A 27,596-nucleotide genomic window follows, 5' to 3' on the forward strand; every position below is an offset into this window, starting at 1 on the left:
CAATTGTGCGGTAGTTTGAACATTCTTTGGCATTGCCCTTTGGGATTGGAATGAAAGCAATGGTTCTAGAGAAAAAGAATATCTACAGTTGCAGACTAGGGGAATGGTGAAGTAGCAGCTCCGCAGGGTGTTGTTAGACCCTTTGTTCAATTTACAGGAATATATAAAAGACTCCATGGACAATTTTTGTTTCTGTAAGTAGTTAGTACCAGAATTGACTCAATACTGTTAAATCCTAAAAGTTAATTTTGTTTCAGTTCATTTTAACTGGTATGCTGCATGCTTTTCTTATTTATAATATACCTATAGAGTGGTATCATAGAAATGAATATAAACTAATCAGTGTGATTTATTTGTGTACAGTGAGAGAATCGAAGAAGCTACTGACTGTAATTCTGAAAAATATAGTAAAAATTAGTAAAAGAGAAGGGAAAGAATTGCTTTTGTATTTTGATGCATCATTAGAAATCACTAATGTGGCACAAAAAATTTTTGGTGGAAGTAAATATAAGGTAAGTTAAACTTTTAAATATTTTCATAATTCTGGGAACTTTCAGTTACTTAGGACTCTAAGTTTCAGTGATTTTTTTTTTCTCTACAATTCTTAAATAACATATAGATTTTTAGTTCTTTAAATTTGTGTTGTGGAATAACCATCATATTATCAGCCATACCCTTTCAGATATCTATTAGAATGAATCTCAGATGACAAAATTAGCAGCAGCTACTCAAAACATTTAATGATGAATTCCTTCCAGGCATTTAAAAAATGAAATGAGACAAAGCCTTGTTTTTAAGATACTAAACATTGTGAGAATTACAGAATATATCTCAGAAGAAGTAAGTGGTGTATAGAAAATGATGCATAGAAGTTGAACAAAGAGAATGCTCATTAAGAGTCAGATCTGAAGGAAAGGCTATGGAGTTGGACCTTGAAATGGCCTTTGAAATTAATGAAATTTAGATAAGATGTTTTCCAGGATTGTGGAAAACATAATGAGTCGGATTTGTTTAGGAATCAAGATAACAATTCATGTTATATTTAGGGAGATGTTCAGTTGACAAGTTTGGGTGATGCCTGTCTTAGTTTGTTCAGGCTACTGTAACAAAAATACTGTGGTTTGGTGTCTTAAATAAGAAACATTTATTTCTCAGTTCTGGAGGCCAGAAGTCAGATCATGGTGCCAGCAGATTCAGTGTATGGGGAGGGTCCATTTTCTGGTTTATCAGTGGCAGTCTTTTCACTCTGTCCGTACATGGTGAGGGAGTTCTCTGAGGTCTCTTTTATAAGGGCAGTAATCCCCTTCATAAAGGTTCTGCCCTTATGACCTAAGCATGACCCAAAGGCCTGCCCTCCTAATACCATTCTTGGGGACAAGGTTTCAACGTGTGAATTGTGAGGAGACACATTCAGTCTATAACATGGAAAAGATTTATGGTGAAAAATAGCAGATAATATGCTTGTGAGGAACCTTTACCAAAATTGCAGGGTAAGACTATAGTTAGGGAGTCACTGAAGTGCCCTGATAAGAGTATTTATGTGTATTTAAAATTGATTTAAGATAATTTGGTGATTTGGAAAGAAGCAGGTGTAGGAAATATTGGCATTAAAAATGGAAAGAACTGGGAGAAAATGACACCCTGTTGAATTAATTTAATTTTAGGAATTTACCAGAAAACAAGGTATATCCGTTGCCAAAACATCTGTGCATATTCTTTTTGATGCAAGTGGATCACAGGTATGTGTCTCACTTACTTGATTTCTATCACTGGTCTAAGGTTAACCCTAATTAATAATAGCACAGTTATAAGTTTGTCTTGGAGAATAAATAATTTCTGTCAGTGCCCCAACAAGGTATATGTGACTTTGTAAAGAACGTGAAAGTGAAAGTGGAGAAGGAAATGGCAGTCCACTCCAGCACTCTTGCCTGGAAAATCCCATGGATGGAGGAGCCTGATAGGCTACAGTCCATGGGGTCACAAAGAGTTGGACACGACTGAGCGACTTCACCTTTGTAAACGTGTTATTAATAATAATTTATTTCAGTACAGAAGGTAGATTGTTATTCATTAATACCAGTCTTGGTAACTTTAAAAATCAGAAATATATGTTCTGCCACTAATGCCAAAGCCTCTTTTATGTCTGTTAACATTTGAAAAAGTGGATGCTTTTTGTTGGGTCACTTTGTAGGACTGAAAATTGTAATAGTACATAGATATAAGACAAAAAGAACTAACCTTTATGAGTGTGAGATGAATGAGTGCTTTATGAAGACATCCAGTCATAATTTGAGGACTTCCTATGGTTTGCACTTTTAAACAGTTTTTCCTTATTCTCCAACAGATTCTAGTCCCAGAAAGTCAACTCTCACCAGTTGAAGAGGAACATATTAGTTTGAAAGAAACAGCTAACCTCCAAGAGGAATTTACTAAACCTGCAAAATATATCAAAAACAGTAATCAAGGGTATAGAAAAAATAGCCAGCCTGAGGTATATATGGTGTCAAAACCATCATTTATAAAGCAGCATAGGCAAATCATTATTATAGAAAAATGTATCTAGAATGCAAATGTCAGTAACATTTTAGAATATTTCCCCTGCCTTTTACAAATACAAACAAAAGATAGTGTTTCAGCACACGGTGTTTATAGGCAAGGGTTAGGGATTTAGGACAGAGTATACTATATCCATGTAGGTTTCAAATTAGAGTTAGATAGGAAAGTACTACTTTTTGCATTTATCCTTTCTGTCCTATCTTTGCACTTGGCTTTAATGTAGAATACAAATTTATAATGTAATGTTCAGTTTATTTGCACGAGTAAAAAGCAAAATATTAGGTTCTTTTTCCTCCTCCTCCTTCATAAAGGATCTCCTCTAGGCCACATTTGATAGAACCATTTCTCAGCCCTTCCCTAAAGTCTAACCTCAAACTCTATCTTTTGCCTCAAATTTGCATCTGCCTCCATGCTTCAGTAAGATTGCTGTTATTTTTTCTGATGATGTCCTTGATTCCAGCCTCCTCTCGTCCTATACCTAGAACCAAGGTGCTAGTGATTATTCTTTTACAATATTTCTCACATGGTTTCCTCCTCATTCTCTTCACTGTTACTCATTTTAGTGTACCTAGTAGTGTCTTTGACATTATTGGTCCATCCTGTGAGCCGCCCTGTGAGGTATACAACTGATTTTTCTCATACCAATATCCTAGTAGCATTCTTCTGCTCAGAAAGCCTTGTGATCTCTGTGTTTATCCCATTATATCTAAATTTTGATTTAGTTTGAAGACCTTCTGTAATTTAATTTTACTCTTTCAAAATACCCTCGACTTTAGAATGGTCAGTTGCTTTACTCTGTCTTTTTTGTCACACTCATTCTTGCCTCTGTACCTTCATTCATGCTGTTTTTACCTCTTCTTGTCTAAAGTGTACTTAAACTTGTAAATCTTTGTTCATTTTTACTTTATTGATGGCGCTTTTACTGATTAATTGTTTTTACTAATCTCTCATCGAGTTGCTTGTAACTCTCACAGGCTCCTCCATACATTGTTACTCACTATTTATCCCTTTTGTCTGTGTCCTTCATTAAATTAAAAATATCATTTTGTCAACTATAGTTCCATCAGGTGATTAGATTATAAAGCCTTTTTTGGGGTCTTTTATCAGAATCATAACTTGAGTACTTATTAAAAATGCAGATTCTTAGACTCTCCACCTTAAACCTATTGAATCATAACACAAAGTCTGGAAAAGATCTTAAGCACACTAAAGTTTGAAAAACACTGCACTATTGTTAAATACCTACTATGTTTTCAATAAAGATTAGCCGTTTGAAGCATTTATATAAATAAGTAACTTTGGGGATCCCATTCATTATATATAACACTGCTGCTGCTGCTGCTAAGTCGCTTCAGTTGTGTCCGACCCTGTGCGACCCCATAGACGGCAGCCCACCAGGCTTCCCCATCCCTGGGATTCTCCAGGCAAGAACACTGGAGTGGGTTGCCATTTCCTTCTCCAATGCATGAAAGTGAAAAGTGAAAGTGAAGTCGCTCAGTCGTGTCCGACTCTAGCGACCCCATGGACTACAGCCCACCAGACTCCTCCATCCATGGGATTTTCCAGGCAAGAGTACTGGAGTGGGGTGCCATTGCCTTCTCCATATATATAAACACTAGGAACTGTAATTTCTTTAAGACAGATCTGCTGGTTCAGTAGCTTATTTCTGGTTAATCTTAAAATTCACTTTTCTCCTATCCTTCGAAACCTTTCCTCCATGCCCCATATACATACCTACTCAAAATCCCATCAGTATTTTTTCCTATGCCTTTTAAAAATAAATACCTTCTGCCTCTTTACAGTTTGTCTTCAGTACTCCTTTGTATGGCATCCTCTGGAATGCCAATCCCTTGTAGTCCCACCTCTGCTTATCTACTTCTGTTGTTCTTATCAGTCATTATAGGCTAAAGTTAGAAAATGCAAACCTTTTTGCAACACTAGCTTGTGTGCCACTGAATCTCTAAACTCCTGGTGGTGGTTTTTTTTTTTTTAACTCCTGTTTTTTTTTAGCTGCTTTTTACTCTAAAGGCAATTTAGTCTTCACAGAATTTTGAAGAATGTTTAACATTATGAAAGCTTTCACAAACAAGTTTATATAAATATGTGTTTCAAACATTGTCCTTATAAAATAGAATAGGAAACTGTGAGCCAGTGGTTAACTAGATAAACTGAGTATCAATAAAATATTTTTAGCAAACATATAAAGTTACTGTATTTCTAAGTCTGGATATTCTTTAAAACAATATTCTCATTTTGACTATTAATATTAGGATAAAATCCTTCAAATCAGACGAAATGCAGAAATATTTGAATATCATATAATTTATAAAATACATCTCTTGTGCGTAGTCAAGGTAAAATGTTAGGAATAAAATTGTAGGATATTTAATTTCAAGAGAGAATGTGTATTTACTGTGGTTTTTTCCTCATGGTTTTAGATAATTACTCCTAGCAAAAGAAAAATGTCTGAAGCATCAATGATTGTTCCTGGTGCAGATAGATACACTGTGAGAAGTCCAATACTTTTAGTCAATACATGTAAGTTTTAGAATCTTAAAAGATTTCTAACAAGTATTATTTAAAGCAGGCATTTTTAAAACTTATGAATATTCTGGACCTAATTTACCTAGAGGATAATTTTGAGATAGAAAAATTGATAGAATATGAACCACAGATGTCTTCTGTCAAAAAATATCAAATGTGTGAGAGATTTAATGGGTATCTATATAAATATTTTTTAAAATATTAATATCCTGTATTAAGAGCTTATTATTATTTAAGCAGGACTCAGCATAACATAGTGGATAAAACGTTAAATTAATCAGGCTGCTTGAGCTTGTTTGCCCACTTCCAAGTGTGTACTCCATAGCTAAGTTTAGAACCAGTTTCCTTTCTATGAAATGGGACTACAGTGTCTAACCTCATCAAAGTCTATAAAGGATTAAATAACTATTCGTTAAATAAGAAGTATTGTGCAACATTTAGACAGTACCTGGTACATACTAAGAGCTAAATAAAAGTTCAAAAATAATGCTATATACTAGTTGCTGTAAACACAGCATTATTTAATCTTTATGACAATTTAATAGTGACCTTCCATTCCCAAAATATGCTTGCCTACTGGGAAATTAATGTTTCACACACTTCTCAGACTTAACAAATACAAAATAAATTCATCTTTCCACCCTCCCTGCCAGTTTCTCTCCATTTCTTACCTTGGTAAATGGAATCCATATTGAGTTACTCATTTAAATCAGAAACCTGGGACCCATCCTAGAAGACCCCCCTTTTTAACTTTCTTCAGCAAAAAGTATCTCAGTGATAGCAACATACAGTTTTAAAATCTGACAAATATAAGTCCTTTGTCCTCCATTCTAGCATCACCACGAAAAAGAAGAATTAAACCACCACTGCAAATGATGAGTTCTACAGAAAAACCTAGTGTTTCTAAAACATCGGAACAAGGAGTGGATTATGCTGTATCACTTAAATCTAGACCATCTGAAGAAAAAAAGAGAAGAGATAATACAGACAAAGTAACTTTACTTTGAAAGCATTTTTAAATATTAAGTTTTTATCACATTATTGTAGAAATACTATTGAATTAACTTCTTCTGCAAACAGGGTCTTACTTTTCTTAAGCAGTGAGTTTCTTACTTTTTTTAAAAGTATTGCTTTCAAAATTGTTTTACATATCATTTTTTGTCCTTAAAAGTAAGGTCTTATCACTCACTGTGCTAACAATAAAATTTAGAAATACTTATTCAACTCTTGATTTATATGTTCAGTAAGAGAAATGAACTTGCCATCATTCTTGTATTCTGTTGTATGTGTTCTCAGATATACATACAGGATGCAGTAAAAGCCTAATAGAGAGGCAGATGGGCTTCCCAGATGGCATTAGTGATAAGGAATCCACCTGCAATGCAGGAGACTGGGTTCAATCCCTGGGTTGGGAAGATCCCCTGGAGAAGGGCATGGTAAGCCACTCCAGTATCCTTGCCTGAAGAATCTCAAGGACAGAGGAGCCTGGTGGGCTATGGTCCATGGGGTCACAAACAGTTGGACATGACTAAAGTGACTTAGCACAGCACTGAGGGCAGACAATTCTCTCTAATCCCAGAGCTGGAGAGGAAGATAAAGATCAGGAGATGCTCATTTAGAAGATGGAGAGTGAGTTGATTTTTGGAGTCAGTAAACGTTATTAGTCAGATGGATATCGAGGAGCACATTCTTTCCAGGTAGTTGAAGAAGTGGGACCGAGCAGGGAATGGATAAGAGAAAGTTGTATCTTGGAGAAATAGGTAATCAAGAGATACAGATAAGTTTATAGATGAACAGCTCAAAGTTTGTGTTTTCTCTGAAGTGTGAGGATGTTGAGCTTCTCTTGATGCAGAGGGCTCAGGGACACATGAAGATTTGGAATAAGCACTGAGGGATAGTGGAGAGGGCTAAGAATAAGTGTTAGGCAGTGTTGAGGGCCCAGTTCACATTAAAGACTATAAATCTTATCATGGCATTAGTTCAGTAATAAGTATAATTTCCTCAAGTAAAGTTTAGCAGTCTTGGTGTTACAGTTGGAAAAAAAAAAAGATGGTGGATGTAAAAAAAATATGTAATGGTTATGTGGCAGAAAGATACGGATGGAACACACCTGTACACTTGTACACTTTTATACTGTTCCTCTCCCAGTGTGGAGAACCACTGGCTAGATTAGAGAAGATAGGATGAGGCAGAATATCTTAGCTAGGGAGTATATTTTTCTGATAGTCATGGAATATTTTTATTTTATCTGAATAAGTGTGTATATGTGGCTGTGAAAAGAAGCTTGCTGTCATCAAGAAGTTACCTGTGCAGTGGCCAAAACTTTACAAGATCATTTGACACTTCAGTTCATATGTATATTGAGAAAAGACAGAATAAATGCAGCCTATGAGATTAAGAGCAATAGATCACATGGCATGGAGGTTCCAGAAATTCTCAAAGAGAAAAATTACATTATTTTTCTAGCTATGGCTGAGGTCAGAAAATTTGTAGGCTGTAATGCCTCCTAATCTGCAGTAAAGTTACTTTCTTGTGTTTTAGGATAAGGGAGTATTCTAGAATGGGCATTTTATGAAGGAAATAGAACTACTATCCAACTTTTAATCATAAGGCAAAATTTTAAAGTTTTAAACTTTAATACTCCTAACTTGTAAAAGTCATTTTCATATAATGCCTTAATTCAAATTTATATTAAAATTTCTCCTGTTTATAGCCTATCAAAGCTGCTAAAGTTGTAGAAAAGACAGAAAATAAGGACACTGAATTCGCAAACCAAAATTTTAGTAAGTACTTTTTGGTTCAATTTTTGTCATTCTTTCTTATATATATATACACACATACACACACATATGTATACACACATATATATATTTCTATAGATTAACTTCACTGAGTTTCATTTATTTGAAAAAGATTTATAATGAATACATTCAGCTCTATGCAGAGAACTTAGAAATTATGAGGAAGTATAATAACAGCCTTTGTTCCCAAGAAGTTTGGGTCTGGGAGTGGGAAGATGAGGTCAACCAATCTCTCCATCCCAATATATGAACTTTGATCAAATTCTATACTAGCTTTCATTTAACCCTACCAACTGTATGTAAAAATGAGGATACCATAATTTTTGTTTCATTTAGGTGAACTCCAGGAAATTGTTCTCGATTCACAGGCAGCAGGAAGAATAGATAAACCTGTGTAAGTATGAGAATATCCATCTAGTCATTTAGCCTATAATAATGTTACTCTGTTTAGATGAATGTAACAAATTTAAAAGATCATGGCATCTGGTCCTATCACTTCATGGGAAATAGATGGGGAAAAAGTGCAAACTGTCAGATTTTGTTTCCTTGGGCTCCAAAATCAATGCAGATGTTGACTATAGCCATAAAATTAAAAGATGCTTGTGCCTTGAAAGAATAGCTATGACAGACCTAGACAGCATATTAAAAAGCAGAGACATCACTTTGCCCACAAAGGTCCATATTGTCAAAGCTGTGGTTTTTCCAGTAGTCACATATGGATGTGAGAGTTGGACCATAAAGAAGGCTGCACACCAAAGAGTTGATGTTTTCAAACTGTGGTGCTGGAGAAGACTCTAGAGAGTCCCTTGGACAGCAAGGAGATCAAATGAGTCAATCCTAAAGAAAATCAACCCTGAGTATTCTTTGGAAGGACTGATGCTGAAGCTGAAGCTCCAATACTTTGGCCATCTGACACTAAGAGCTAACTCATTGGAAAAGACCCTGATGCTGAGAAAGATTGAGGGGAAGAGGAGAATGGGGTAACAGAGGATGAGATGGTTGAATGGCATCACTAACTCAATGGACATGAGTTTAAACAAGCTCAGGGAGATGATGAAGGACAGAGAAACCTGGCATGCTGCAGTCCATGGGGTTGCAAAGAGTCAGACATGACTTAGCAACTGATAAACAAATTTAAAGGAAGAGGCCTTTATGTTCTTAGACTGTAGTATTGGTTATAGAACTAATCATCTTCAAGTATTACGATAGTACAGTGGCGAATAGCTTGTATGTTTTTTCTGTATCAACTGATATAACTCTTCAAATTGAGAGACTTAAAATGAATAAAAGCTTTAAAATAATAAACCATGAATGAGAAGAAATTTAACCAAGTTTAAATACCCATGAAGATATATGTCAGATACCTGAGATGTATTTAGGTAGATCTCAAAATAGAAGCAATAATGGAATTTTTAAAATAATATTCTTTAATAAATTATATAGTAAGTTTTAATTTTCATCATGACTTATGAAAATTTTTTCATACTTTAACAAATTTCTATCAATAAACATTGACTAAGAAAAAGTCAAGACCTTATACCAGAGTCATAGGCTGATGTTTCATAATGAGCAAATGAATCATTTTTCAGGTTACCTGATGTTTTAGACAGTACCTGTGGAGATAAGATGCACTCCAAATGGGCATGTTGGACACCTGTAACAAATATTAAGCTGTGTAATAACCAAAGAGCAAGTACTTCATCGAGAGACACATTTAATCAAGGTGAAACAGTTTTCGCTGTATATAAAATATTCAGGAAATACTTACTGCTTGAACTGTCTTAACAAATATTTTGGTTTTAATAAATTTTATATATGATCAATTTATAAATTTAATAAGGATTAATTTCTCATTTTTCCCACTAGATATTGTTATCAACCAGAAACTTCCTAAACAAAAGTCATCCTCTTCAATATCTGATGATAATTCTGAGGAAACAGAAAAGGTACAGTATAGGAAGGAGATAATGCAGCATAACAGAACAGATAAAGCAGAAGCAGATGACTGCCACCGAAGCAGACAACAACCAGGTCACTCTACACATTCGGAGGAGAAAAGTATTGAGAATGCCAAGCAGAGTGATTGGTGTATCGAATCTGAAACTACTTTTAAATCAGTTCTCCTAAATAAGACAGTTGAAGAATCTGTGATCTACAAGAAGAAATACGTGTTGTCAAAAGATGTGAATACTGATACTTGTGATCAAAGCCCTTCTCCTCAAAAAAATGCAAAAAGTCGTAGAAAATCAGGGAGAAGATTGACAGCTGAGTTTAATTCCTGGGATCTGAAACAAAAAAACACGGTGAGTTTTCAGTGTGTTTTATTTCTGCATACTTATAATATGCCTCCTTAATAACATAAAGTGAAAGAAGCTTGATTAATAGCTACAAATTTAATGTTTATAATTCCCCTGTGCTTTTCTTAATTGAACTGTAGTTGATTTATATAGTATTACATCAGTTTCAGGTGTGTAATATAATGATTCAATATTTTTATAGCTTATATTCCTTCTAAAGTTATTACAAAACAACAGCTATGTTTCTCTGTGCTGTGTGACTTACCCTTGTTGCACATCTATTTTATACTTAGTAGTTTGCATCTCTTAATCCCATACCCTTATCTTACCCCTCTCCTCTTCCCTCTCCCCACTGGTAGCCAAGAAAGTAATACCCTGTTCCTTAATTCAAGCTTAGACTCTGAGAATGAGTGCTCCTGAACTCCTTTCTGACCTGTCCCCAGTCCCATAGTGATAGAACTCATGTGCCCACTAGTGCATAGCAGGCATGTAAATAGGTACAGCATGTATGAGCCCTGCAGTTCCTTGTCTCCTCTTATTGCGTCTCCCCACTCTGTCCCCCAGATTCTTTTGAATATGGTATAGAACTGTCTGTGGCTCTCTTATGTGCTTATCTTTCTTTTCAATAAATGGCTGTGTGGTTTTTTCCCCGTTTTAACCTACTAAAGTATAGAGACTATGTTTTGTTCAACATTTGTTTTCCTGTATGGCCTAGCACAGCTTTGCACATAGTAGTGTCTGAAACATTTCTTGGATTTTGCCTATAAGTTTGACAAGGTTTTTCAAGAAAGGATGTAAATGGAGTGGAGGAAACATGTTGTTCGTCCTCATTGGAGCCTCCTTTTCTTCAGATTCATTGTCTGTAGAACATCTCCAGAACAGTTTTAGCTAGTATACACCATATTTTGAGACGAAAAGTTTCCTTTTTGTTGCAGTTACCATAAATCTTTTCTTTGGTCATTGCTACCAAGATGCAGATTAGAGAAAATTTTCTAATGAGAATACATTTCCACTGGCAATAATGCAATCCTTTTCTTCACTGTGCCTTAAAAGATCCAGTATCTATAGGCCTTCATTTATCTTCCAGAGTATTACTAATACCTGGGTAGCCAGATTTCTAGAGTCAATGTAAAATGTTTTATATATTGGAGCATTTTAGTGTACAAGTGAAATATTTAATAGCTAATTTTGCAGTTTTATATAATTAGATACTATTTAATTTGTCTGAAAGAGATGGGAATACCAGACCACCTGATCTGCCTCTTGAGAAATTTGTATGCAGGTCAGGAAGCAACAGTTAGAACTGGACATGGAACAACAGACTGGTTCCAAATAGGAAAAGGAGTATGTCAAGGCTGTATATTGTCACCCTGCTTATTTAACTTATATGCAGAGTACATCATGAGAAATGCTGGACTGGAAGAAACACAAGCTGGAATCAAGATTGCTGGGAGAAATATCAATAACCTCAGATATGCAGATAACACCACCTTTATGGCAGAAAGTGAAGAGGAACTAAAAAGCCTTTTGATGAAAGTGAAAGCGGAGAGTGAAAAAGTTGGCTTAAAGCTCAACATTCAGAAAACAAAGATCATGGCATCCGGTCCCATCACTTCATGGGAAATAGATGGGGAAACAGTGGAAACAGTGTCAGACTTTATTTTTTTGGGCTCCAAAATCACTGCAGATGGTGACTGCAGCCATGAAATTAAAAGACGCTTACTCCTTGGAAGGAAAGTTATGACCAACCTAGATAGCATATTCAAAAACAGAGACATTACTTTGCCAACAAAGGTCCGTCTAGTCAAGGCTATGGTTTTTCCTGTGGTCAAGTATGGATGTGAGAGTTGGACTGTGAAGAAGGCTGAGCGCCGAAGAATTGATGCTTTTGAACTGTGGTGTTGGAGAAGACTTTTGAGAGTCCCTTGGACTGCAAGGAGATCCAACCAGTCCATTCTGAAGGAGATCAGCCCTGGGATTTCTTTGGAAGGAATGATGCTCAAGCTGAAACTCCAGTACTTTGGCCACCTCATGCGAAGAGTTGACTCACTGGAAAAGACTCTGATGCTGGGAGGGATTGGGGGTAGGAGGAGAAGGGGACGACAGAGGATGAGATGGCTGGCTGGCATCACTGTCTCAATGGACGGGAGTCTTAGTGAACTCCGGGAGTTGGTGATGGACAGGGAGGCCTGGCGTGCTGCCATTCATGGGGTCACAAAGAGTCGGACACGACTGAGCGGCTGAACTGAACTGAACTGAATTTATCTTGACCAGACTACTCTCTATTTTGTTTTCAACCTGCAAATCACGTTTTCTGTCTATTTTAGCTGCTTTCTTTTTTAACCAAATACTTTTGGTTATTTTTTTCTTATCAGTATGCTCTTCTTTCTAGTCTTAGCTGCTATTTAGTTTCTTCAGACCCAGTGGAAGTAAGGTTTTTGTTGTCTGAGTGTTGATCTGTCCTTCAATTTTAAACTGTTTTCATTGGAATTTAGAATCACTCCATGGAATTTTTCTGATCTAGTGATTATTTTTTTGCTGGAAGCACCAAAACTCGATCATCTTTTCTAAGCTGTGCTCTTGATTTTTTAAAAAATCAACTTCTTGTTTTCAGAAGTTCTTTTCACTCCTTCATAGTGCACTCTCTTTATTACTATGCTAGAGTTTCTGCTGCTGTCCTCCAAGATAGTCATCTGTCTGATCCTGTCTTTCACTGGATAAACCCAGAGAAATAGAACCTCTATAGTTCAGTAGTACAGATTTCCCACATTGACTCCAATTATGTCAAAGTTCTTAATACACTCTTATAGGGGAGGTTTGTTTTTGCCACATTTTTATCAAGGTGAGTATACCCTGTCTTTGTTCTGGTAATCTCAAGAAGAGGTAGTAATAACTTATTATTTACTATATATAAAAACATATGAACTTAAAAAGTGATAGTATATTTTATGTCATGCTATATTTGTTCAGTTCAGTCACTCAGTTGTGTCCAACTCTTTGCGACCCCATGGATTGCAACATACCAGGCCTCCCTATCCGTCACCAACTCCCGGAGTCCACCCAAACCCATGTCCATTGAGTCGGTGATGCCATCTAACCATCTCATCCTCTGTCGTCCCCTTCTCCTCCTGCCTTAAATCTTTCCCAGCATCAGGGTCTTTACAAATGAGTCAGTTCTTTGCATCAGGTGGACAAAGTATTGGAGTTCCAGTTTTAGCGTCAGTCCTTCCAATGAATATTCAGGGATGATTTCCTTTAGGACTGACTGGTTGGATCTCCTTGCTGTCCAAGGGACTCTCAAGAGTCTTATCCACCACCACAATTCAAAAGCATCAGTTCTTCAGCGCTCAGCTTTCTTTATAGTCCAACTCTCACATCCATATGTGACTACTGGAAAAACTATGCTTTGACTAGGCAGGCCTTTGTGGGCAAGGTAATGTCTCTGCTTTTTAATAAGCTGTCTAGGTTGGTTATAACTTTTCTTCCAAGGAGCAAGCATCTTTCAATTTCATGGCTGCGGTCACCATCTGCAGTGATGTTGGAGCCCAAAAAAATAAATTTGGTCACTGTTTTCACTGTTTCCCCATCTATTTGCTGTGAAGTGATGGGACCAGATGCCATGATCTTAGTTTTCTGAATGTTGAGCTTTAAGCCAAATTTTTCACTCTGCTCTTTCACTTTCATCAACAGGCTCTTTAGTTTGTCTTCACTTTCTGCCATAAGGGTGATGTCATCTGCATATCTGAGGTTATTGATATTTCTCCCAGAAATCTTGATTCCAGCTTGTGCTTCATCTAGCCCAGCGTTTCTCATGATGTACTCTGCATATAAGTTAAATAAGCAGGGTGACAGTATACAGCCTTGACGTATTCCTTTCCCGATTTGGAACCAGTCTGTTGTTCCATGTCCAGTTGTAACTGTTGCTTCTTGACCTGCATACAGATTTCTCAGAACGCAGGTCAGGTGGTCTGGTATTCCCATCTCTTGAAGAATTTTCCACAGTTGTGATCCACACAGTCAAAGGCTTTGGCATAGTTAATAAAGCAGAAGTAGATGTTTTTCTGGAACTCTTTTGCTTTTTCAATGATCAAACAAATGTTGGAAATTTGATCTCTGATTCCTCTGCCTTTTCTAAATCCAGCTTGAACATCTAGAAGTTCATGGTTCACATACTATTGAAGCCTGGCTTGTAGAGTTTTGAGCATTACTTTGCTAGCGTGTGAGATGAGTACAATTGAGCAGTAGTTTGAGCATTCTTTGGCATTGCCTTTCTTTGGAATTGGATTGAAAACTGACCTTTTCCAGTCCTGTGGCCACTGCTGAGTTTTCCAAATTTGCTGGCATATTGAGTGCAGCACTTTCACAGCATCATCTTTCAGGATTTGAAATAGCTCAACTGGAATTCCATCACCTCCACTAGCTTTGTTCGTAGTGATGCTTTCTAAGGCCCACTTGACTTCATATTCCAGGATGTCTGGCTCTAGGTGAGTGATCACACCATTGTGATTATCTGGGTCGTGAAGATCTTTTTTGTACAGTTCTTCTGTGTATTCTTGCCACCTCTTCTTACTATCTCCTGCTTCTGTTACATCTATACCATTTCTGTCCTTTATTGAGCCCATCTTTGCATGAAATGTTCCCTTTGTATCTCTAATTTTCTTGAAGAGATCTCTAGTCTTTCCCTTTCTATTGTTTTCCTCTATTTCTTTGCATTGGTTACTGAGGAAGGCTTTCTTATCTCTCCTTGCTATTCTTTGGAACTCTGCATTCAAATGGGTATATCTTTCCTTTTCTCCTTTGCCTTTCACTTCTCTTCTTTTCATAGCTGTTTGTAAGGCCTCCTCAGACAACCATTTTGCCTTTTTGCATTTCTTTTTCTTGGGGATGGTCTTGATCCCTGCCTCCTGTACAGTGTCACGAACCTGTGTCCATAGTTCTTCAGGCACTCTGTCTGTCGCATCTAATCCCTTGAATCTATTTCTCATTTCCACTGTATAGTCATAAGAGATTTGATTTCTAGTGGTTTTCCCTACTTTCTTCAATTTCAGTCTGAATGTTGCAATAAGGAGTTCATGATCTGAGCCACAGTCAGCTCCCAGTCTTGTTTTTGCTGACTGTATAGAGCTTCTCCATATTTGACTACAAAGAATATAATCAGTATGATTTGGTATTGACCATCTGGTGATGTCCATGTGTAGAGTCTTCTCTTGTGTTGTTGGAAGAGGGTGTTTGCAATGACCAGTGCGTTCTCTTGGCAAAATATTTTACCACAATTAAAAAAACCCATATGCCTGATTCCCAGGAAAAAAGTAAAACTAAAAGCAAGAGAACTCATGTCTTTTAAGACTCTCATTCAGACTTTCTTTTAACCAAATTATCTAAAATTATGCAGACAATAATTCTTACTTTGTAGTCTTTATATTAAAAAATTAATATAATTTTTAGAGCAGTTTCAGAGATAACAGCTATACAGAGTCCATATTACTCCATCACTGCACCCCAGTTTTCCTTATCAGTAACAGATTAGTGTTACAGATTTGTTACAAATGATGAGCCAATATTGATACATTATTAACTCAAGTATATAGTTTACCTTATAGTTAACTCTTTGTATCTTCCATGTGTCTTGACAGATGTATAACAACAGATATTGACCCTTAGAGTATCATGCATAATAATAGTTTCATTGCCTAAAATTCCCATGGTCCATCTCTCCCCTGTTTCTTCTCTCCCCAATAGAACTCCAGACAAAAACTGATCTTTTTACTGTCTCCATAATTTTGCCTTTTCCAGAATACCATCGAGTCGGAATCATATAGTATGTAGCCTATATATTTAGGCTACATACTGAATCATATGAAGTCATATTGGGCTTCTTTCACTTAGCAATATGCATTGAATTTTCCTCCCTATGTTTTCATGGTTTGACAGCTTTTTTGTTGTTAATGATGAATCCTTTATATGGACATACCAAGATTTTGTTTATCTATTCATCTATTGAAGGACATCTTGGTTCTTTCCATGTTTGAAACTTAAGAATAATGCTTCTATAAACATTCATGTGCAGGTTTTGTGTGGACATAAACTTTCAACTCATTTGGGAAAATACCAAGAAGCATGATTGCTGGGTCATATGGTAAGAGTATGTTTAGTTTTATAAGAAACTGCCTTTCTTCCAAAAATGGAAAAAGTGGCTGTACTGTTTTTGCATTTCAGCAGCAGCGAATCAAAGTTCCTGTTGATCTACATCCTTGCTACTGGGTATTGTCAGTGTTTTGGATTTTTAGCCATTCTCATGGGTGCTTGATGGTATTAGTTTTAATTTGCAATTCCCTAATGACAGGTGATGTTGAGCATCTTTTGTATCTTTATTTACCATACTTATATCTTGTTTGGTGAGTTGTCTCCTCAGATCTTTTGCCCAGTTATTAATTGGGTTTCCTAATTGTTGCGTTTTAATAGTTCTTTGTGTATTTAAGATACCCGTTCTTTATCAGATATATATTTTACAAATATTTGCTTCCAGTCTGTGGCCTGTCTTTTTATTCTCCAAACAGTGTCTTTTGCAGAGCAGAAATTTTTAATTTTAATGAAGTCCTACTTAACAGTTTTTTCTTTCATGGATTGTGCTTTTGGCTTAGCAAATAAAAAGGCATTGCAAAACCCAAGGTCACCTAGATTTTCTCCTGTGTTATCTCCTAGGATTTTTACAGTTTGCACTTTACATTTAGGTCTATTATCCATTTTGAGTTAATTGTCATGAAGGGTATAAGATCTGTGTCTAGTTTTTTTTTGTCATGGTGATGTTCCAGCACCATTTGTTAAAAAAGGCTAACTTTTCTCCTACCTTTGTTCCTTTGTCAGAGGTCAGCTAATTGTATTTATGTGGCTCTCTTTCTGGGCTCTCTGTTTTGTTCCATTATTGTATTTCTCTATTCCTTCACCAGTACCACACTGTTTTGATCATTGTATCTTTTCATTAAGTCTTAAAGTAGGGTCAGTCCTCAAACTTCTCTATTAATATTCTGTTGGCCACTCAGGGTCTTTTGCTTCCCCATGTCAATTTTAGAATCATTTTGTCAGTAACCAAAAAATAACTTGCTAGAACTTTGATTGAGATTACATTGAATTTATAGATCAAGCTGGAAAGAATTGACATCTTGACAACATTGAGCTCCTTTTCTGTGAATATGGAATATCTCCATTTATTTATTTAAAAATTTTATTTTATTTTGGCATATAGTTGGTTAATGATGTTGTATAGTTTCAGGTGTACCACAAAGTGGTTTAGTTATACATGTATCTGTTCTCTGTTGTTGTAGATAGTCTTTGATTTTTTTCATCAGTCATTTGCCTTATATAGATCTATTTATATGCTTTGTTAGATTTACACTTAAATATCTCATTTTGGGGGACCTGATGTAAGCAAAATGTAATTTCACATTCCATTTGTTCATTAGTGGTTTATAAGAAAGTGATTTTGTTTACAAACCTTGTATCTTTCTGTTGTGCTATATATATTTTTTTAACTTCAAGAATTTTTGTTGATTTTTTAGGTTTTCTACATAGACAGTGATATCATCTGTGAACAAAGACAGTTTTCTTTCTTTCTTCCCAGTATGTATGTAGTATATTTCCATTTCTTATTTTAGGGCATTTTGTAAGACTTCTGGTGACAGCAGAGAGCTTTCCTTGTTTAATAGGAGTGGTGACAGCAGAGAGCTTTCCTTGTTTCTCTTATCAGTGGGAAAATATCTAGTTTCTCTTCTTTAAGTTGTAATGTTAGCCATAATTTTTTTTAGATATTCTTTATCAAGTTGAGGACATTCCCCTCCATTCCTAGTTTACTGAGAATTGTTATTGTGAGTGGATATTGGATTTTGTCAAATGCTTTTGCACATCTATTGATATGATCTTATTATGTTTCTTACTTAGCATGGCTTATATTAGTTGATTTTCAAATGTTGAATCAATATCACATACGTGAAATTAAGTCCACTTGGTTGTGGTACATAATTCTTTTTCTACATTGTTGGATTCAATTTGCTAAACTTTGTGTTGAGGCTTTTTGTACCTACATTTATAAAAGATGCTAGCCTGTAGTTTTCCTTTCTTGTAAGTTCTTTGATTTTGTACTAGGGTATATTGGTTTCATACAGTGAGCTAAGAAGTACCCCCTCTGCTTCTATCTTCTGAAAGGTTGTGAAAAATTATGATTCTTCCTTAAATGCTCAGTAAAACCCAAAGGTAAACCCATTGGCCTGTTGCTCTGTACTTTGGCAGGTATTAATTATTGATTCACTTTCTTTTATAGACTAGGCCTATTCAGGTAATTTATTTCTCTCCGTGTGAGTTTTGGTAAAACTTATCTTTCAAGGAATTGGTCAGTTTTGGTTATCAAATTCATTAACATAGAGTTGTTCATAATACTTTTTTATTAGCCTTGTGATTTATTATCCATGTGATTGCCTCTCATTTCTGATATTAGTAAATTCTGTCTTTTTTCTCTTTTTTTCTTATTTGGCCAGAGGCTTATCAATTTTATTGATAATTTCAAAGAACCAACTCTTGGTTTCTTTCAGTTTTTTACAATTTTCCCCCCATAGATAGAAACATTTTTTTAACTGCTACCAAGCACTCTGAACAGTTCTATATGTTAAAAGACTTTATCCTAGGTTGTTTTAGTGCCTAACAAAGCCAAAATTTATTAAATAATTTCTTTTTTAAAACAATAAATTTCTGAACCCTTTTATTCCTCTTTGTAGTTATTTAATGAACCAGATTTTTCTTAAAATTTTTCAGCCTTTTTTTTTTTTTTTTACTTTGAAGGTTAACTGGTAGAGTTTTTAAGTAACTTATAAATTATTTCAGAGAGAAAAATCAAAAGGGAAAGGATTTACTGATGCAGCAGAATCTTTGATAAACCAAATTAATAAGCGATACCAGCCAAAGGACAGCATACAGTCTGCAAGAAAATCAAAGGAGTCTTTGATTGACAGGTATGCTCTTAAACTTTAGTTGTATGTGTCAGGAAAATACTCATTTCTAAATTATTTTATATAGTTTTAAGGTTAGTTTTAAACATACTTGCAGATAATGTAACTTTCCATTTGAAAACACAGGTACTTATTTACTTTTATAAATAGTATCTGCTTAAATTATATAGAAAGGGAACTAAAATTAGAAGTAGTCATTTAAGAATACAGTATTGATGCAGCATACCATTTCAGAAATCTTTAGGATATAGACATTTTAGAAATTTTATTTATTGAGTCTATGATGAGTAAAACTAAACATATTTAAATATATTGCTGAAGAAAATACCAAACTTAAATGAGCTAAAATGAGTTATTTTATATATGCAAATAATGTATTCCTTGTTTGCAGTCTTTTTGAAAGTTTTATTTTATTATAAAATATTTCTTTATAGTCTTCCAGGTGGTTGGTTCATGTTTAAATTAATTTTGGCTTTATATGGCATGGAAAAAATTAGTCTTATGGCAGAACCATTCATTCTAAATTGCTTGGCACCTCCTGCTGCATGAGTGATTTAGCTTAGATTCTGTTATTGTTGCTGTTTATTATGGCTGAAGTTGCAAAGGATTCAGACTAGTACTGTCACGTTTCAGTTTTTCGTAGCATATTAAATATAGACTTAGTGACCCAAATATGTTTTACCTTATATAAAATGGCTTTTATGAAATACACTCTACTGACATTTTAATTGCCTTTTTAACTTTGACAAAACCTTTTTTACAGTGATTTTTCAAACAAATCAGATCTACAGCTCGGTAAGGTAAGTTTCATTTATTTAATTACACCAAACGTATAGTCAAAGACGATAATTTGACTTTACAGTAAAATAGTAGTAGGATGGACATAGATTTAATGTTTTCAGCATATTGAAAAACAGATTAAACAACTGACACTCAAGCTAGCCCCTTAAACTTCCGTTCTGCTTTTCAAAGAAAATGCTTAACATATATGTGTGATATTTTTACTTTTTGGTATATGATTCAGACCATTTTTTTTCCTAGCTCATCCTATCTCTCTTGACAATAAGATTGTTCTGAAGTCCATATTTTTGTTAGAAACATTTAGTCTTCAGCCAGGTTTAAAATGTCACTTATCTTTGATTTATTCCTCACAGTTATTGCGACTTAATTTCAAGTTTTGAGATTCTCCTTCTGTAATTTGCTCTTGAATCTTCCTTCTCCTGACCATGCCAACTCCAGTTTTTTGGTTTTTTTTATCATTTCTAATCCCCAGCTTTATGCAGTTCTTTTTATTGCTAATATTTTCTCTGTGCCAATCCATTCATTGCCCTCAGTACTAGCTTTTTTACTTTGCAAAGCACACAGCTTCAGTCATGTCATTCTGTTGTTCAAAAATCTTTCTTTGGTCTCTGTTGCTTATTGAATTAGGTGGAGACCTGAGCTGGCCCCTGCTGCTGCTAAGTCACTTCAGTCGTGTCCGAGTCTGTGCGACCGCATAGACGGCAGCCCAGCAGGCTCCCAAGCTGGCCCCTAGACCTCTTAAAAGTCTGAATTACTTCGCAAAATTAGTTTCCTAGACATGTCTTGTTTAGCTGAAATAGAATAAGATTCCCTGAAGTGTCTTTCCTGTGTTTATTCTTTTTCTTCCCCCTTTGGAAAGAACTTTGAAGTGAGTCACCAGGTTCTTTAACCTCTTTTCTCAGCGTCAGAACTTTATTCCTCCTTGCAGACCTTGCTTCAGAGTCTGCCTTCTCCAAGAAAACTTTGTAAGGTGCCCTGACTCAAAATCCAAATGGGCAAGAATTCTGAATCTGTGCAGCAGTGTTGTTGTTCCCTTTTTTTGATATTTTATTCACTGTTGCAGTTTTTTCTTTCTCTCTTCTGTCTTCTAGAATGTAACTGTTTAGAATCATCTTTGTATCCTGTATAAGTAAGATCTTTGCTCACATTTGTACCTTCTTTAATACGGTTGCTTATTTTTGTATCTTCTGTAATAACTAGCAAAAACGGACCTGCAAGAGATAAATTGAGCAAATGTGTCTAAACACTGGTAAAAGTCATTTTGGCAAGTTTAAGTCAGATAAGAAATTAAAAGAGTAAACTATTGAAGGGTAAACTTTCTGGAATAATGCAAATTATTATAAAATAGCCAAAATAAATAAATAAAATTGAAGAGGAATCACAACTAAAATGAGTATTTTAGTTTTAATATTTCCAACTTCCAGATATTAAATTAGACTTTAATTATTTCTGATCAGTAATCAATCATTTAGTGATATAGTTAAATTATGTCAATAACATAATTACTTAAATATGTTAAGATTTTATTTTACTTCTTTTGTGCTTACTTTTTGATCATATTGAATATACTTTGAACAGTAGGCTATAGGAGTAAATTTACATACATTTTTCCCTAATAATACTATTAATAGTTGGCTGATACAGTTTTGACTCATTCACCTGAGATTTTGCATAAATCTTAGCCTCTCCCAAAGTTTTTTTTATTTAACAGTTTAAGCAAATGAGATTCTTGAGGGGGGCGGGGGAGGGGAGTAGAAGCATGCTTGTTTTGTAATCCTAGAATCACTGAATTCAGAATACCAGTGAGGTCATTTACCTATGTACAATAATGTCAATAAATATTAAAGATACAAGGATATTAATTTTGTATTTGATTTATAATACTTCCTATTATGTTCTTAGTACTTAAGTCTTCAATTTTTTTTAAAGTGTGGATGATTAAAGAAACTGTCACAGATGTAAAATTTATATTAGTGAAAACACCATTAGAATAATAGATGAAAGTTTAGTTGTATATGCTGTTTGACAAGCAAGGTGCAAGTATGAATGGTTTTATGTTAATTTCTTTGTATTTAGGAGAAGGTTCAGAAAAAAAGTTATAGACAATTGAAGACTACTTTTGTTAATGTTACTTCGGAATGCCCATTGTAAGTAATTTTTCATAAATCTTAAAAGTTTTCACATTTGAAGAAAAATTTTGTTGTATAATGGAGTTAATGTTTCTCTTCATTTTTACAGGGATGATGTTTACAATTTTAATCTGAGTGGAGCTGATGAGCCTGTTATTAAACTTGGAGTAAGCTGGAAATCAGAAGTTATTTTGTATTTATTCAGTATTTATTTTATATTTACCATACAATTATTAGAATATGTTTTCTGATTTCCATCCTCTTATATTTGCTTTAAAATATTTTAAAGTATATTATTAAATTTTTTAAAATTTATTTGGTACCAACGTAGGTATTTTTTATTTTCTTTCAAACCTTTTGGACTAAGTAGAGAGAAATGAGAAATTGGGGCAATAAGAAAGTCACTTTCCTTCCTGATGCAAGATTTAAAATTACTACTCTTGTTTTTAATATAGTTTATATTATTAGCTTTCTTAAATATAAAAATATTTTAGTAAGATTTTGTCTCATATGAAGTGATAGAAATGAGATTTTTATGTTAATTTCTTTTGTTGTTTACCATTTAACACTAAGAAAAAAATTTTAATGCTTATTCACAATATAGATGCAAGAATTTCAAGCTACAGCTAGAGAAGCCTGCATGGATAGTTCAATAACATTGTAGGTATTTTTATTATAATTATATGGATCAGTTTAAAATACAGTTTCCTCAATTGTTCTTTTTCTTAAATATTTCCTTCCAGTTTGTCTGAGACATTTTAACATATCAAAAGAGTGAATAACATGCTACTGTCCTGACTACTCCTACTGTGATTCTATTATTTTAGCATTTACTTCTGAAATTAATATGCAGAGTCTGTACACTTTTAATATTAGCTGTAAGCTGAAAGGACTCAGTAATCTTTTCATCTAACCTTGTTAATTAATAAGTAACTGAGGTCAGAGAGTAAGTGACTTGGGCATAATTATATAGGGAGTTAGTGGAAGAGTTAAGGCAGAAGACTCTAAGAAAACAGGTATAACTGTCCACTCACATGCTACCTTAAACAAGTAATTAAGATTAAAATTAATGCATATTTTTGTTTAAGGGTAGGTTTAAGGAATCATGATGAACTTGAACCTTCTCTCAAAGCAAAAGATAAAAGAGTAAGTAATAATATCCTAATGTATCTATTAAATCAATATTTGTTTTTAATAATTTTTCAGTGCCAAAGATTATCACAGGACTGGAACACAAAAATATTAGGATCACTTTTGTTTTTACTTTGGAGAGATTATCCATGTTCCTGTTAAATTTTTCTTATGGTCTTTGAGCTATTTGTAATCATTAGTAATAGACGATATGACAATTCTACTCTCTTAAATGGTGTTAGGTTTTGTTTTTGTGGAAATAAGCTGTTTTGATTTAACTTTTAATTAATAAAAACATGGACAGCAAAATACGTCAGTCTCTGATCTGGATTTCAGAGTCTATTGGATAGGTCCTTAATGCCAAATGGATTCTTTAGCATGCTAAAATAATGAAGAACTAGTTTTTCTGAGTTTATTGGTAGGTTTGTTTTGTTTTGTTTTGTTTTGCTTAACTTGCTTTGTATGACATATAACAAGCCAGATTACTTCATCTATTTTAAGGATTGTTTTTTTTACTATAGATTGGATCAGATTGTAAAAAGAAAAATCCCTTTAGTGATAGTGACACAGAATATAGATGTGATGACAGCAAGACTGATATTAGCTGGCTAAGAGAACCAAAATCAAAACCACTGATGATGGACTACAGCAGAAATAAAAATGTGAAGAAACATAAAAATGGGAAGAAATCAAGTAAGAAATCACTTTTTATAATTGCCGACCCTTATGAATGAGATATACCAAAACACTACAGCAATTTTTCTTTTTGTTTTATGATTTTTAGTACTATATTTAAATCTTTTTATTGGGATCTTAGGGACACCAAATATGACTTATTGTAATCTTTGGTTCACGACACACTCTCATTGTTCATCTACTCATCTACTTCAGTTATTTAATGTATTAAATATTCATGAGACCAGTATCCTAAACAAAATCAAACTTTGGACAGCACCCCACCCCCAGCTACATCCAACACACATACATTTTAGGAATTTATATAGATGCAATAAAAATTTATTGAAAGGAAAACAATTTTATTCCAGACATTTTTGTGTCTAAATCTTTCACAAATGTTTTCCTGGCATAAATCTTCTGTTTCTTTTAGTGACTCTCTTGAAGTAGTTGGATAAGTGTTTGAGGTATACATTTTTGGCTAGACATAATGTCCATTTTCATAGCTTAACATCTATTTCAGTATTTTCTAAACCACAAAGACTAAATATATTCCATTTTTAAAAGAAGGTAGTATAACTAAGCTTTTAAGTTTATATTTATTTTAAGGGAATCAATTTTTATTTCAGGATAAAAATATTGGTTAGTGACCTGTGGGAGTTGAGGGAGGGAATGATGGCTTACAAAGAAGTAAAAAGGAAATAGGAAAAAGTAGAGGAAATAGGAATGAACTTTGGCATATGTTTAGAAATGTGACTGAATTTAGAAAACAGATGAGAGTTCAATCATATTCATAAAGAAGAGAAGCAAGATTATCACATTTATGAGACAGTATGAAATAGTACAATGTACGCAGAAAGTGCAGTGTGAGAGTAGTTGAAATGTAGGTCAGACTTGTGGGAAAATATTGAAAAATGCTGCTGGCTCTAGTCACAGTGTGTGGACTTAGAAGCAATGTGTTACAAGCCAAGGAGAAACATGGTAAGATTATATAGTCAGGAGCTATTGCCTGGTGGGAAGATGTGTAAGTAAAGATATTTATAACATAGACTAGAAATCTTGGGGAGTTATTAAAGGTTAGATAGAATACTGTAATCAGTAAATACTCTTAAAATTGAACACTTCTGAGTGAGTTGTTTTGTTTATGTACCTGAATGACAAGCCAATATGTACAAGCTGGCTTATTGCCAGGATTGGAGGACCTTTCTTCCAGAATTTCATTATTTCCTTGGCTTGGATTATCCCAATTATTAAGGCTTCAGTGAATATTTAGAAAATTGAACTTGTGCTAGAAATCAAAAAAGGGAATAGGGACTGAGGCAATTCTCATAATATGGGTAAATCTTAGAAACATAATGATGGGGGAAAAATAAAGCAAATCATAGTATATTACATGACATGACTATTTTGTATTGTTTAGGGATATACATCTGTGAAGTAAAACTGTAAGGTCAAGTGACTAAGAAACAGATTTAAGGATAGTGATGGCCTTTTGGCGGAGGGGCTATAGGCTACACAGGGTCTTATAAGGGAGTACACAAAGTAGATTCAGTATTATTCATAATCTAGTTCCTGAATGGAATAGTAAATTCATGGGTATTGACTTTATAGTGTGTTAACATATTCTTTTGTTTCTTTAAAAATTTATAATATAAAGGAGAAGGGAAGTTTGTAATTCATGTTGTACCAAATTATACTTAAATTTTGAATGCATTTGAAGGTACATGCTTTCTTTTATGATTTTAACTTATTTGCAGACATATTCTACCAATTTTTAATGTCAGTTCTTGTCTATTTGAAAAATTTAACCTTATTTTCTTGAATTGCAGGACCATCTTTGGAAAGGGTACAACCAAGATCTAAAATGGTAAAACCAGGAAATCTGTGTTTGAACATCCCTTTAAAATTATCTTTCTCCTTGTAATGAAAAAATATCATTTGTCATCTCATAATTTTATCCTTGGTATCAGTTCCTTGTTTCCTTTAATTGTTCCAAGCTTTGCACACTTAACTTCTGCCTTTTTGAATCATGTTGTTTTAAGTCTATTTTACTCTGTGGTTATAGATATTTTTGACAGCTTTTCCTTTCTTAAGTTACATAATATATATCAGATCTCATAGAACTTTAATTATTCAGATAAAAAGTTGATAAAGAATATATTTTAAATGAAAAGAGAAAATTCAGTCATTTTAAAAGTATTAATCAAGAATCTTTTTATTCCTACAAATATTCATATAGATTCTATCATAGTGTCAATTTTATAGCAAATAGCTTGTATCTCAAAATATTGATCTAATATACTCAGGAATTTTTCTTCTAAAGACATCCAACAAAATCATTACCAAAAAGGTAGATGAGACAGTTGCATATGGGAGAACCAGACTTCCACGAAGAGCAGCAAAAACCAAAAAAAATTATAAAGACCTCTCAAATTCAGAATCAGAGGGTGAACAAGAATTTTCATGTTCATTTAAAGAAAAAGTTCTAGTACAGGTAAATAGATACAATTCAAATTATTAGCTTCTAAGACCCTTTTAAAATGTTAAATATATATTTTGGTAAGAATGTCAGATTTATTTTGTCACTTCTTTTTAAGAGTTAACCTATGTGAGAAAACATAAATTGATAACAATTGTAAACAATTTTGAATTCTAAAATTTTAAGTGAAATATGGGAACTCTGATTTCCCTAAACTGGAAATCATTTTCTTTGAACCATTATAGCATTTTATTTGTATCTATTAGGATATTTATGGTCTCATAGTCTCCTGTGAATTTGTCATATGCTTTCTAGTATATTAGAAAGTCTTCACTACTCATGTTGAGGCCCCTGTTATACCTGTATGTAGTGAAATAAGGCATTTTATAAATATTTCAATGTAATTTAAATTGTTTTATGTGTCCAAGTATAAATCATTTGCATTCATGAATAAGTTGAAAGTTATCAATATTTTTAGGAGAAGATTCATTCCAGAAGCAAAACCATGAAACTGCCAAAAAAACAGCAGAATTCCTTCACTGCCAAAACACAAAAGGATGTATCAAAAGAATGGAAAATCTCATCTCTCCTGAAAAATGCTGGAAGAGATAATAGTCTTGACCCATCTCCTGTGTCTTTATCTGGCAGTCCATCATCTATAGAAGTAATGAGATGTCAGTGTCATTTTTTTCTTCTAGTTGAATATTTAGATGATTTCCCAGGCCCTTTCTATATTATATCTCTATGTGAAAACACAATTTGAAGACTAATTTTGGGGGGTATATTTAAGATTTCTACTAGTCAAAACTTCATTTTTATGTTAGTTAATGCTAGTAACTTGGTCTTGCTAAGGCTAGTTGGCAACAATATTACTGTGACACTAAAGTTAGGAAGTTAAAGACCAAATACATTTTCCAGATAAAATGGAAATAATTATGGGGCTTTCTGTTTTCTCATTTTTACATTACATTGACAAAAGTCCCCAAGGAATATCATGTTGATTCTGTAGACTCACAGTGGATTATCTTCATAAACAATTGAGGCTTTGCTTTTATTTAAAACTAACTGGCAAAGAAAAAAGTTTTCTCTGGAGCTCTGACATAGGTATATGTTTTTCAAGTATAGAAACTATAAAAATAAGTAACTAGCTTTAATACCTTTTTCCTTTTATGGATATTTTAAAGCAT

The 27,596-nt window shown here is 34.1% G+C and overlaps 1 protein-coding gene across 10 annotated transcripts in view; it reads left to right on the top strand.

The window, feature by feature from the left end:
- The window catches only part of SYCP2 (synaptonemal complex protein 2), a 73,300-nt gene that overhangs the window by 33,074 nt on the left and 12,630 nt on the right, over positions 1–27,596 (top strand). For all 10 annotated transcript variants that reach the window (XM_061437003.1, XM_061436992.1, XM_061436996.1 and 7 more), the window contains 19 exons: positions 364–512; positions 1,665–1,739; positions 2,345–2,491; positions 4,995–5,094; positions 5,935–6,092; positions 7,814–7,883; positions 8,238–8,295; positions 9,491–9,624; positions 9,768–10,204; positions 19,070–19,197; positions 19,958–19,994; positions 22,072–22,142; positions 22,234–22,291; positions 22,729–22,784; positions 23,213–23,270; positions 23,777–23,948; positions 25,760–25,797; positions 26,254–26,424; positions 26,888–27,083. In XM_061437003.1, the coding sequence (XP_061292987.1) occupies positions 364–512; positions 1,665–1,739; positions 2,345–2,491; positions 4,995–5,094; positions 5,935–6,092; positions 7,814–7,883; positions 8,238–8,295; positions 9,491–9,624; positions 9,768–10,204; positions 19,070–19,197; positions 19,958–19,994; positions 22,072–22,142; positions 22,234–22,291; positions 22,729–22,784; positions 23,213–23,270; positions 23,777–23,948; positions 25,760–25,797; positions 26,254–26,424; positions 26,888–27,083 (2,313 nt within the window). The remainder of the gene's footprint in view (positions 1–363; positions 513–1,664; positions 1,740–2,344; positions 2,492–4,994; positions 5,095–5,934; positions 6,093–7,813; positions 7,884–8,237; positions 8,296–9,490; positions 9,625–9,767; positions 10,205–19,069; positions 19,198–19,957; positions 19,995–22,071; positions 22,143–22,233; positions 22,292–22,728; positions 22,785–23,212; positions 23,271–23,776; positions 23,949–25,759; positions 25,798–26,253; positions 26,425–26,887; positions 27,084–27,596) is intronic.

Source organism: Bos javanicus, chromosome 13, assembly GCF_032452875.1.
Source record: "Bos javanicus breed banteng chromosome 13, ARS-OSU_banteng_1.0, whole genome shotgun sequence".
In the NCBI taxonomy this organism is placed as follows: Eukaryota; Metazoa; Chordata; class Mammalia; order Artiodactyla; family Bovidae; genus Bos; species Bos javanicus.